Genomic DNA, 13,458 nt, shown 5'->3' with positions numbered 1-13,458 from the left:
ATATCCAACTGGTAGCATACAAATTAGTAGCTATGTGGATAATTAAAGCCATCACTAACCCTGAAAGGGATTGGGCTAACCTTCTCCTCAGGAACTTCAAGCATGTCAGACCTCTCAGAGCTCGTAGATGGAAGGACTATCCCCTATTAGCAGCCATTGGAAACCCAGAACCTTGCACTACCAAAGGGAGCCAGTTGTGGAAACCCCTGTGGGGGGGCTTTTGAACAGATAAAATGCTGTATCACTCTCTTTGGGAAAGGAAACTTCATGACTTTGGATTCCATATGGGTATCTACCTTCTTCCCAAAACAACAACTAAGTGACAATGACTTTCTGAGAGCATGGCACTTAGTGAAGAAGGGATTTCTTGTTGGGGGGACCTATGGGACAATAATAATATTAGATGGAAAAACTGGTTGGAGATAAAAAGAGAATTCAGACTGCAAAATTTAGACCAAGAGCTGATCATGGGAAAAATACAATTGTGGGATGGGGACATCACTTGGAAGGGGGCAGAATACTTAATTACACCAAAGAGTTTGGATGGGTTGGTAGCTCATCCCTCTTACCTATACCCACACCATCTGAAGCTATAGAGGAGATTGTTGCTAAGCTAAACAATAGGTGGAACAACTCTGATGATGAAAGAAAATGGACACTCAGATTTGAGCTGATATGGAACAGAAGAATCCCTGAGAAAATGTCTACTCTTTTATGGTTAACTTTACATAAGATAGTCTGGACCAACTATAGAAGTCTCAACATTGGCAAGGGAGATGGCACATGCAAATACTGTGTGAAAACTAAGGAAGACATCTTCCATCTCTTCATTGCTTGCCCTAGAGCAAGAAAAGTTTGGAAAGTATGTGCAAATAAGAATTGGGGAACCTCTAAATTGGAAGGCCATTCTATTGGGGGATGCTCTCAAAATACCTTATGCCACATGGACACACATTAGATCATATGCACTATGGTTTATATGGATATCATTATCTGCTGTGGCCCAGGCTAAGTTCCTTTTGGACCAAGAGTACCATAACTACAATGACCAAGTATCCCAACTTCAAACAAAACTAGAAGAGCACATCCAAGAGGCAGGGAGATGCTCTGGTTCAAGAGTGGACATGCAAGCCCAACTCCTCCCTTCACTCTTTCCAATCAAATCAGAACCTACAAACTAGAGTACCTCAATTGGCTATTGTTTCCCTGCTATTGATCCTCTGTGCAGAGGTCCAGGACACTAGTGATTGCTGCTGCCTTGAAGGATGCCAAATCAACAACACTCTTTTGGATCTCTCATGTGACGCTCCAATTTTGTATATGAAATATATTGGAATATATATCACAGATAGTGTTCAAAAAGGATGGTTTTGATGTTTTGAAGGTTTTGGGAAAGTTTGCGTTGGTCGAAAAATTTTGGTTTTTGTCCATTATGGTGTCGGCTGGATTTTGCGGCTTGATTTTGAGTTGGTTAGAGAAATAATTTGAAGAAACTCTGTATGAGAGAGTTTTAGATCTTGTTGAGTAGAAAAACTTTGTCCTAGTGAAAAATTTGTGGTTCACTCATTTGCATGCTTGTATGGAGGTCAGAAGTTGCTAACAAAGTGGTTTTGAGCTAAAAGTGCATCTAGATTTCTGTGTCGAGTTGCAGGCATTAGACGGAGGTCGAGATGGAAGAGTTAGCCATGAAAGGTCAAATGCAAAGGGAAAGAAGAGGGTCCGATCTTCGAGATCAGCTATTGAGCTTGTCCATTGGATCTACGAGGCAGGTGTGGTGATGCTCCGAACAGGGCCGTTTTCATGCCTTACAAAAAAAAAAAAAAGACGTCAAGATTTCGTACGCGTTTGCTATCAAAAGCGCACGCTAAAAGAAGGTGAAAAGCACACGCACGCTTTTTGAGAAAAGCTATTTTTGGCCGAATTTGGGGGCTTTTGGCCGTCTTTTTTTGGAGTCGTGAAAGGCTATAAAAGAAGAGGAGATCGTGAGAAGGAGAACACACAATCCAACGCACGCATATCGAGGCTGTACGAAAGAGAAGAGAAGGCACGCATCTTCAGGTTGTGCAAGCAAAGAGAAGGCATGCATATCGAGACGTTGCGAAAGTGACAATAGCGCACGTGAATCGAGGCACCGCAAAGAAGAAGATAAGATCAAGATATTTTGAGAGTGAGAGTGAGAGTGAGAGTGTGATTAAGATTTGATCATTTGGTCATATGATTTGAACATCTTCATGCGAGTGAGAGTGAGAGTGAGAGTGAGATAGCTCGGGGGTGGACGGGTGGTATCGAGCTCCTTCACGGAGTGATTCTTCTCCAAAATTATTGTAAAGACTCATCAGTTTGATTCATACTGCAATCTCTCTTCTTGTTCATTCGTGATTATTATCTTGCTACAATTTTGACCGTGATTGTGAAAGAACGGTGCGTGACAATCTCTCTATTAATTACAGCACAGTCTCTTTCTTGGTTTGGCAAGGAGTCAACTTGGGATCATCTTATGCAACATAGCCTCCTCTTTTTAAGTTTGTCTTACTGGTTTTGCTTTCTCTTACTACTAGATAGAGGTCATTTTGTATGTAGCTATCCCTCTGTAGAGGGGAACATTTTGTCAAGTTTTGACAACATTGTACAAATCATATGATTAGAATATAATCAAATTTTCTTTGCAAAAAAAAAAAAGCTGCAGCTCCATCTGATCGATGCAGGAGAGCTACTAAGTTTACGTATTGCTATAACTGCTCGTTGAGGTGGTCTCCTAAGCATGGGCGGTAGTAGCTATGGCCGTAGAGGGGGTGGCCTGAGTATCTTGGGCTTCGGGGTGGAGGCCAATGTGGATTGTGTCGTTCCCAGGGAGATCATCGATGTGGATGGGGTTCTGGGGTACAGCGTTGCCCTTGGAGCATGGATCAGAGTGACCCATTCAGTGCTACCTACGTAGGAATGCTTGAACTTGTCGGTCTTTGTACTGGGGGCGAGCAGCTGACTGTGGAGGGGTGGCTGAGCGAGGCGAGTGGCAGGGGTCGCACTTGGCTTTGTTCTTGATCTCTTCGGTGTAGCCACTATCACCTCTTGATCGGATGGCATTGGTCCTATGGCAGCTTTGCGAGCAAGCCATAGCCTATTGGTGGTTGTTGCTATAGCATATAATAGAGGACTGGCATGTACAACATAGGGTTGCCGAGGACTTTGCTGTGTGTTTTGAGGTCCTCTTGCATCTGGTTGCAAAAATTGTCCACCTAGTTGGTGACCTGGGGGGTTGCTAGTCTTGTGAGGATGTTGGTTACAATTGATTGGTGGTGATCCGTATGTTTGACTTGGGTCAACCACTGAGAGCGCGTGCTGACTTTTCCAACTCTGGGATGATGATCTCTAAAAAATGGATGCACCCCTTGCTCTTTTTGTGATCAGATTGGGAGATTTCGCTTAGGGCCTTGAGCATCTTTTTCTTGTGAGCGTATTTGTCGACAATGACTGGGAGGCCGAAGGCTGCTCGAATCATATCCACGTTCAAGTGGTAAAAGTGGGGAGTGCCTGTCGCATTACGCAAGATGCCAACCTTAGTGTTGGAGTTGTAGCCCTGGAGGAATTCTCCTAATAGCCTCATGTCCAGGTGATAGGGGAGGCGGTTTGCCACAGATCCAAGACCTGTAAATGCGAGAGATGCCTTAACCTCTAGCTCTTTGAGTGCTTATTATGCCACTGCATTGTGGTAATGGAGGGTGTAGTGGTGTCCCTCGTATGCGTAGTGGGAATGGATGGCACATCTTTTGAGTTGCTGGAACCAAGCCTCTCCAAGCGGTGAGTGCGTCTAAGACCGCACAATCTTGTATTCCCCTTGTGTGGGGGCGGGGGTGCGCTTTCTGGATAACTTGGAGGGAGTAGTGCCAGTTGCTGTAGGCGCATCTTGAGTGGCCCACTGTGTCGAGATCTCTTCCTCTGCTTGTAAGTTATTTGCTGGGATGTCGGAGGGCATATGGATGGTCCTTGAGGGCGTACTTTGAGATTCAGAGGGGCCGGTGGCTTGTGGAATTGGGGGGTGGAGACTGAGCTCCGTCTCGAACTCAAAGGACTCATTTTCCAGATCCATGGGAAAGAAGGAGGGCAGTTGTGTGATAAGAAAGTCAGTGGAAGAGGAGGAGGATGAGAACTTTAACTGGGGGCTGAAATGCAGGCTGGAAGAGGGCAGAGAGTTGGGGGAAGTCTGGCAGAAATTTAGCAAAGTTTCACTATTTTTGCTATGGCGACTGTTCGGGGGGATAGGGGGTCCTTTTATAGATTTTGGTATCCCTACGGCCAGGGGGATGGTGTAAGGCAACGGCTCCAGGAGATGGGAGTTATGGCGATGGTAGGTGGGATGGGAACTATGACCACAATCAGTGGGTTACCGGGAACGAGAAGCTAGGGCGACGAGCCGTGGGGATGGGAGGAAGGCAACGGCCGACAGGATAAGCGAAAGTCAACGGACGTGGGGATAACAGAAAGGTAACAGCCCTGGGGATAGCAATTGTCAAAATTTGAGAGAGAAGAAAGAAAAAGAACAAAGAACACAGAAAAAAAGGGGGGTGTGAGAAGGGAAGAATAGGGGGAGGGAGGGGGGAAAGATGAACAAGGAAAAAAGGAAAAAAGGAAAAAAAGGAAAGATGAACAATGTGGATGTCAAGGATGTCGCACGAAGGGAAACGTGAGGTGAACGGACTAGGTGTCGTGTGGACTTGTGAGGTCAGCGTGCAAGAATGCAAATCATGAAGATAATGCACAAGAGATGTACTGATCGTATTCACCTATTGCTGACCGTGAATGTGAGTGGGTGCATTGGCATACTAAGGACTTGGGAGCTGTTGGTGCATGGTGGTGATATGCCTACCATACAGACTCACTTAGACCTGGACTTAATGCTTATGTGGGATGCAGTGGAGACGAATGTCGCGCAGCCACATAGCAAGTCTTTAGCCAAGTGGAGCATGAGTCAAGTTTGTGTCCCATCCTAGTTGTCAGGGATGTGTTGGCACAGTGGTGCTACTTCAGATGGAGCTCTTTTGAGGTAGGGTATGCGGGTTCTTGTGTGGTTGCAACCGATGTGGAAATAGGTTCTTGTGGTACCGCGACCCTTGTTGTAATAGGTGGTTCATGTTCGGGTAGCACCGCGGGTGTTGTCGTGGGTAAGACGTCCTTTGATGGCACGCACACGGGCTTACTTTGTCTTGGCTTAGTATTTATATTTTGATTAAATCTAATGACCTAATATTCGTTTATCTTTTGGTGCAGTATAATTATATCTTGGTTTCCTACAGTCTTGGGGAAGTGTCTATATATCATATATTCCCTACTTTGTACATGTACAAGTCCATAGAAGATTTTTGTACTTCGTTGTAATCTCTCAATATGGACGATGCACGAGTTATCATTATGCCATATTATGAGGATTAAGTGACACCACAACCTTATATTTACTTTTGCCAAAGGTAAGATGTAGTCAAATAATCAAGATTCTTAATTGGCCATGCAGGAAACATTTAGCATAAGTGTACTCTTAATGCACATAATCATTCCATTGTATGCTATGATGCACAAGTCTATAGCAAAGTTAATAAGTGCGATCAAACAAGTCACAAAGTTTGATGGTGACTTGCAAGAAGCAATGGACTTATGAAGATGTGAGGTTGTAGGGCCAAATGATGCAAATAGCTGTGGGTGGAGAGTACTGTGCTACAGGTGTAAGTTGCTCCTCAAAGAAATATTTGATTTGAAGGGCTTATAATCCTCAATGTCAACGTATTCCGATGCAAGACTATAGAAATTTGGCTCATACCATTTAGTACGTAATTTCGCAATATCCAATTCAAGTAAACGAGACACCCAAATCTGCATCAAAGGCTCGAGAGGAAGTAGAGATTCAATATACTCCCAAAGCATCACAACCTTTAAAGGAGACCACTCCCAAAGCATCACAACCACGTCCACGAGTGGAAGTAGAGATTCAATCTATGCCCGAGGAGTGTACGCCCAAAGCAGCACAATAGAGTCAACGAGCTGTAGTAGAGATTCAATCTATGCCCAAAGCATCACAACCTTTAGAGGGTTCTATGCCCAAAGCATCACAATAGAGTCCACAAGCGGAAGTAGAGATTCGACCTACATGGCAAGCATCATAGCCTCTAGAGGATTCTATGCCCCAAGCATTACAATCAAGGATTACATTCACGTTTTCACGTTTGCATTAATGGGTTATTAGCGTTTGTTAATTACTATTCCAAGTAGCGTGAACACAATGTGATCACGTTTTTCTACCGAAAAAGATCATCGAGAAACTAGATAAAAGTACTGCCGATACACAAGACACTACTGGGGGTAGTACTCACATTATCGGTGGTAATAATCATTATCCTGATAGTGTACATATCGGTGGTAATAATCATTATCCTGACAGTGTACATATCGGCGGTAATATACGCCTCCAGAATAATTAACATTACCGCTGGTAATGTGAGTACTACTGTCGGTAGTGTCTTGTGTATTGGTGGTGATGTGGGTTGTAAATTCCTAGTTTCCCACGTGGCCTGAGGCTATATTGGTGGAAATGGCGATAGAGGCTTGTAATTTGATCCGGTTGTGGTTCATATCCCAATAAACCCTTTGGTAAGTTGGGAAAGAAAGTGAACCACGATTTGGATCTGAATAGTTGTAAGGCTAACTGGGGGAGATTGAGATTGAGTTAGCATTCATTACTACCTGTGGGTGTGGTTTGCTCCTCCGATTCCTTGCGTCTTGGGGAAATTGTAGACCACGAACATGAGGGCTAGTGGATGTGAGTGTTTGTTGTGTGTTCTTGAGGGTGGTATATACTTTGATTGCTTGCGTTTTGGGGACCTTGTGGACCACGATCATGAGTGCCAATGAATGCGATTGTTAGTGAGCAGTCTTGACTCTTTAGCTAAGGGCCTTAGGTATGGAGAGAAGGGGGAGACGAGATGGCAATGATTTGAGCAGAAATAGGGCATGTGTTGCGACTACGAATGCACAATCAGAAATGCCTAAAATTAGAAATGCTCGTCCACAATCTTCAAGACAAGTTGTGACTAGGCAAACTGTGGATGCATCGAGTCATGCCCATGCCAGTATTCATATGCCTAAAAATGTTCTCGGGATTGAAGAAGAAGTTGTAGAAGAGGATCTCTTTGTCGAAATAGGCACTAGCCCAACCCTTGATCCACCTTGTGAGGTTGTTAACGCTTAGGCGATCGTCTCATTGAGTTGCACTATTCGTGGTATCACGACACACCTAGGGCTTGGGGGTTTGTTCATCACAATGGGCTCGAGGGTAGGTTCTTGTGGTATTGCATCCAATGTTGACACAAGTTCTTGTGTTATTACATTCTAAACCCCTGCGAGTTGGGATCACGTGTTTGGTGCCGTAAGAAACTTATGGACCCAAGCAGCCTGCTTGCCTTTGTAATAGCCCTAGGTTTCCAAGAGCTTTGTGGAGACCCAATGCTTGTGGGGCTGCTGTGCTTGGCGTGGCGGATTTGGGCTTGGAAATCGAGGCGACGATTGGTGGCGTTGTGTTCTTCTCTTAGATGGGGTTTTCCATGGTGGTGTCGGCCAAGGAGTGAGACCCCTCGCCTACTTTGATCTTTTCGGGCCGTTGATTACCGTTGAAGTGGCAGAGCATAGAGAATAGCTTCTTGCACCTAATGTTCATGACATTTCTGGGTGGGCGGTAGGGGTGGCAGAGTAACTTGCAGTGCTACTCTGCCGCCACTATGGTTAGGACTTTGTACTATCCAAGATCGAACTTCCTTCTGAGGGTTGGAATCAAGAGTGCTGGAGGTAGCTTGGGCCTTAGAATTGCAGTCATTTAGAACTTCCTTGCCTTTGGCAGGTGGTCGAACTATGGGGGGAGTGGGATGAAGTTCGCAAAGTGAAATTACTGCAGTCCTCCCCCCATTCGTGACATATGCTGTTCTAGCCCTCCAGTCGATTTGGCAATTCATGGCATAGCACTGGGTCCTTCCCAATATCATCTGCTCATCGGTCACTTTTGTGGGGAGAACATAAAAACCGATATTACATAACATAGCTTCACTCTTAGTGGCTGAGCTAGCATATAGGGGCTTGCTTGCACTTTGAAGTCGCCTCGAGAATTCTCCAGTATGTTAATTAAGACAAAACATGGGGCACATTTACCTTCCATATATATAACACAAGTTAGCTTCCCGAATCACAATGTCATGTTGCACATTAAAAGAAAACAAGCACCAAAAGACAAACTCCTTGTTCCTATTATTAAAGCATTACGATTTCCAAGATTAATATCTCTTGCATCCACTATTCCCATTAAGAAAACAATTGGGCCTAGAAAGCTTAATATTTCTTGCACCTGTATTTCCAAATTTAAATTTGCATAAAAATGATTTACCATATTTGGTTTTGAAACACTCTTATTTCCTCCCCCTCATTCAAGCAGGGCCACATTGGTCTCGCCACCTTGTTTTTATTGAGCATGTTTCTGCAATGACTATTTTTTCATCCTACCACTTGTGGGCCTATTGAGGGGGCTTCTCGAGAGAATTGAATGAAGGTAGCGAGCCGAGGTAGGCGAATGCCCGACTACTTTAGCTGGATATGGTGCTCTCACCCTGGCCACATGAGAGCTTTTGCAAGCCCATTTGGCAGCAAACGGATGGCGCTAAACGTGGCTTGACCCTGGCAATTGGACTGCACAAAGCTAAACTTGGCTTGACCCTTGCAACAATTGCACAAAGGTAAGGGCAGGCAAGGAAACCCCCAGTGAAAAGCTACCACGATGAGTCCCTCAACCAAGTGCCTGTAAGAGCACTGGAGGCAGAGGCATGTGTCTCGGGTTGATTGCGAAACATTCCGATAGGCAAAGGTGTGAAGCGGAAATGCCAATCTATCTACCAAAAAGAGCCTTCCTTGATGATGGGAAAGATTTGCAGGAATGGAGAGTGAGGTGCCTTGAATGCGGGAGCAAAGGTTCTAATTAATAACTTCAACTACAACAATGTACTCTCTCAACTGCCAAACTACACTTCCTCCTCTTCTCTTCTACTTCTTCTTCTTGTTCTTCTTGAGGGCTAAAGTTTTGAGCTTGAGTTTGAGCTTTGAGCTTGAACGTCTCTTCTTCTTCTTGGGCTTGAGCTTAGAGCTTGAGCTTGAGCAGCTGCGTCTTCTTCTTCTTCTTCTTCTTCTTCTTCTTCTTGGGCTTGAGCTTTGAGCTTTGATCTTGAGCTCGAGCTTCACATTAAGCTTCCATGGCCGCCGCCCTCTCCTCCCTCAAACGCCTCTACCTCTCCCTCTACAACTGGATTGTCTTCTTTGGATGGTACGCTCCCCAATTTTTGCTTCCCTTCCTTGCCCATCTCTTCTTCCCTCCCATTTCCATCTTTTGCCTCCTTTCCTTGCCCACATGCTTCTCTCTTCTTGCCCCAGGTTTCAGGTGCTCTTCTATGCCCTCCAGACTTTGTGGACTTCCGGCTACGCTGCCGTTTACGATGCTGTTGAAAAGCCCTTGCAGTTCTCGCAGACCGCAGCTGTCTTGGAGGTTCGTGTTTGGCTCTCTCGGATTTGAGTCCCTTTTCGTTCTGCTTGCATGTTGCCTCCGGAGATTCTTCAGCGAAAAAGTGTGCGCAGTGACTACTCTAACGCGTATTGGGTTTCTTGCTGTGTCCGCAAAATTGTGGGTGCGCAGATTCTTAATGGCCTTTTGGGTAAGTTATTCTTCTCAGGTCTTCCTTCTTCATTGTGAGTAACCATACATACTGTTTGGTCAATATTCAACACTCTGCATTTGTGCGATTCCTTGATTTCAGGTATCGTGAGATCTCCAGTGTCCGCTACTTTACCCCAAATCGGATCTCGTCTTTATGTCACCTGGGCTGTCTTATGGAGCTTCCCAGAGGTATTTTGTTTGAAAGGACACTTTTTACTAGGTGACAAATGCGCGCGTCTCTTAACGCGCTGCATTTGTTTTCGAAACAGACCCGAACTCATCCGCTGGTGACATCGCTCGTCTTGAGTTGGTCGATTACGGAGGTTTGGTGCCTTTTCGTTTCCAGTTTTTTACGCAATTTAAATTCGCCTACTTTTCTGTATGCCCCTTGTAAGTAATCCAAGATAGCTTCTTTTAGCACTCGTCCAAACACTGAGAGCGCATTTGTTTGCTGATGTGCGTAGTTGATTCGGTATTCTTTTTTTGGCATGAGAGAAGCTTTTGGAATCGCTCCTTCGTGGCTGCTCTGGCTAAGGTGATATGATTGTATTAGTGCAAGAGTGATCTACCGTTTTAGGGGTTGCATCATCTTGATGTAAATGTTTTCATTTTTGTCTCGTTTTGAAGTCATCTCGTGTAAGTAAGCTGGCATTGTGTTTTTGTAGATATAGTACCTTCTACATCTTGTACCCAACTGGCATAACAAGCGAAGTTGGTCTTATATATCTTGCTCTTCCCTACGTTCAAGTGAGCTTCTCGTCCTTTATACTACCATTTTATTATCCCCTTTGGGACTTAATCTCGTCTCTGAGTGTTCTCAATCTAGAAGATATAATACTATGTTTGGACCATTTCATAATTCAACCAGGTATCGGATAAGTACTGTCTGAGAATGCCAAACAAATTGAACTTCGCCTTTGATAACTACTTTGCTAGCCTTGCTACTCTGGCTGCATACATCCCTGGTATGTGCTACAGACTGTTCCCCCATTATTCCTGTCTTGTGTGAGCATTTCAATTTTTTACAGGGAAAGTATTAATTGCTGTTTCTTACAGGAAGCCCTTACATGTATACGTACATGATTGCACAAAGGAGCAAAGCTTTGGCAAAAGCAAAGAAAAGCGATTAAGGTTTTTCCAGCTATTCCTTTTGGGAAAAGGGTCTTGGGGATCTCGTTGTGATTGGGAGTGCTGTTTATTGTATTGATTCTAAGACTGTAAACCCTGCCCAAAGTTTCTCAACGGAAAGCTCGACTGGGCTATTTGAGAGCTTAGCTACAAATCACAAGTGTCCAAGTGTTAAAAACTCCACTGTGCTGCTGGTTATATCGCTCTATCGCAAATTTGATTAACTCATTACTCATGACCCTTCTTCAGCCTTTAGTACAAAATTTAAAACTTGACAAATGTCACACAAGAATGGAAGAAATGGCTAAGAAAGCTTTTTAGAAAAGGCAACTCATAATGATGTATTGATAGAAATTCCCTATATATACCTGTCTTCGCCTTTGCGTCCCATGTTGAGTAAACACCACATAATTCTGTAGTTGACGGTTCTGATCAATGTAAGTAAGAAGGAAAGATGTATCTAATATAGCATGCATTTTGGAGTAGCCACAAGATGGCGGATAAACCATAAAGCAGAATTGATTGTAGCTTGAGCTTTAAGAGGGACCTCATGATGCGAGTGTAGTCAAAGATAAGGTTAAGAATGTAAGATTTGCCCAATTGCCCAATGAAATTGGCAAGCCTTAAATTGTATGTAGATGCAAGGAAATTGGTAAGGCTAAATTGTATGTAGATGTTAAAAATGATTGAAGAGCTATTCCATGCTTATGTCTGATTGCTCAATGAAATTGGTAACTCTATGTATATATTAGACGAGGGTGAAGAAGAGTACTAGGCCATTTTGGCAGCAACATTAGTAGAAGCTTCAAGGATTTATTTTTGCTTATTCTTTTGGAATCCTTTAAGTTTTTTTTTCATCTAGATGTTTTGAGGCAACCCAACTTGAGTGCTAATCATGTCCACAAATTCCAGCCTAGTCTTTGGCGTGATCCTCTCAATGGGTTTTCCAAAAAAAGCTCAATCGCAGGATCCTCTCCATGGGTTTTCCAAAAAAGCTCTACTCCCTTAAAGGAGATTTCTAATGGCACCTCCACTTGAGTGCTAATCATGGCCATTATCCAGCCATGTCAACTTCATTCCCACTTTAGAGCTAATCATGGCCACTACCCCAGCCATGATATTTTCTCCCTTGACGATGTGGGATGGATGAGATCAATCTCTCTCCACAGTCTCCTTGTGTGGTCCTCAATTCGCGTAACTTGCTCATTGTGTATGTCCTTAAATAATTGGAGATTTTGAATTCCTTTAATTATTCAAGAGTGCTATAGAATCAACTAACTTATATTGGTTTGTGTTGTAATAGAGTGCTATAGAATCATCTAACTTAAAGATTTTTGATAGATTTACTTCTTTGGCTTAGGATTTGGGAACTTGCCTAAATTGGAAAGAAACCTACAGCAGCAAAAGAGGAATTATATTTTCCTTGCCCTTTCCATGAACCTTGCCATTGGTATGCCATTAGAAAGCTCTACCTATTCTAATGGCACTTCCACTTGAGTGCTAAGCCTAGCCATGTCAACGTCTCTTGATATTTGATCTTTGCTCTTTAGTATGGGAGGAACGAGTCAAAAGTTACTCATTGAAGCTTTATAAGTGTCCTTGTTAGATCTTTGCTCTTTAGTATAGGAGGGAAGACTCCAAGCTTCTCATTGAAGCTTTCATTATTAGTGTCCATGGTGTGGTAGTCCCATCAATCGATCATTGTGTAGATCATTGTGTAGGGAATGACGACATGGATCAATGAGAAAATAATACAATTGATCATTGTGTAGTGAATGATGTCACAGATCCATGAGAAAATAATACAACCGCCCAAAAGTAGCTATAGAGTTGTAGGGAACAAGGCTCAGCTCTTGAATATTAAGGGTAAATTTGCTACATTACAGTATAGTATTGTCGGTGGCCTTTGTAACATTGAGAGTCTTTCTCCTCATCATCATGAAGGCATCCATTTTTAAGTCCTCCAATGTGCAAGATTGGCTTATTGTGACTTTGCTACTGGCATTAGCAACCGTTTCTTGCTTGATTGAGATCACTTGATTGGTGATAATATCCTAAGTTGTGGAGAGAAGTGTTCGAGTTGATGGAGATGCATTACACTTTGCTATGACTTGTAATAATTTCATGCTAGGTATATGGATTAACAAGGATCATTGAGGGGCCAGATCTGATCTAACTTGCAAATTCAATGCCTCGAAAGAATTGGATATAGAGAGCAGGAAGGTGAGCGACTAGGGACCTCAAACTAGTAGCTTGCATTTTATCCACTTTCTTCCATTGTGTCTTTGGAACCATGCTCGTCCACTAAGCCTTAGGGACATGCTCGTCCAATAGTAGGAACCTAAAGGGGGAATTGAGGGAGGTTGTAACAATCGTTTGGCAATAATGAAAAGTGTAAAGGAGTATGATATGGGCAAGACACTTCCAAAACAATATCCAAATAAGTTGCCATTGACACTTGCATATCCCAAAGAAGACAAACCTGGACATCTCTACTTGGTATAAAATGTCCCTTTTGAGGAACATGTGGCACCCTCCCAAGCATTGCCGCAATAGTATATATATATATATGGGAGAAAAAATGCAATGGGAGTGACTTC

At 43.5% G+C, this 13,458-nt stretch overlaps 1 protein-coding gene across 1 annotated transcript; it reads left to right on the top strand.

Moving 5' to 3' along the window:
- Positions 1-9,029: 9,029 nt before the first annotated feature.
- On the top strand, positions 9,030-11,247 carry PAS2 (Protein-tyrosine phosphatase-like, PTPLA). The gene is made up of 9 exons (XM_087381808.1): positions 9,030-9,343; positions 9,451-9,562; positions 9,710-9,728; positions 9,831-9,919; positions 10,000-10,053; positions 10,195-10,265; positions 10,396-10,477; positions 10,599-10,695; positions 10,787-11,247. The coding sequence occupies exons 1-9, from the start codon at positions 9,273-9,275 to the stop codon at positions 10,858-10,860; spliced, it is 669 nt and encodes a 222-aa protein (XP_087237934.1). The 5' UTR covers positions 9,030-9,272; the 3' UTR covers positions 10,861-11,247.
- Positions 11,248-13,458: the final 2,211 nt, after the last annotated feature.

Source organism: Dipteris shenzhenensis, chromosome 1 (genome assembly GCF_047967505.1).
Source record: "Dipteris shenzhenensis isolate YYH24624 ecotype China chromosome 1, Dip_SZ_1.0, whole genome shotgun sequence".
Taxonomy (NCBI): Eukaryota; Viridiplantae; Streptophyta; class Polypodiopsida; order Gleicheniales; family Dipteridaceae; genus Dipteris; species Dipteris shenzhenensis.
Note: the sequence above shows the minus strand (reverse complement) of the source record. Positions and strands in the feature narration are given on the sequence as shown.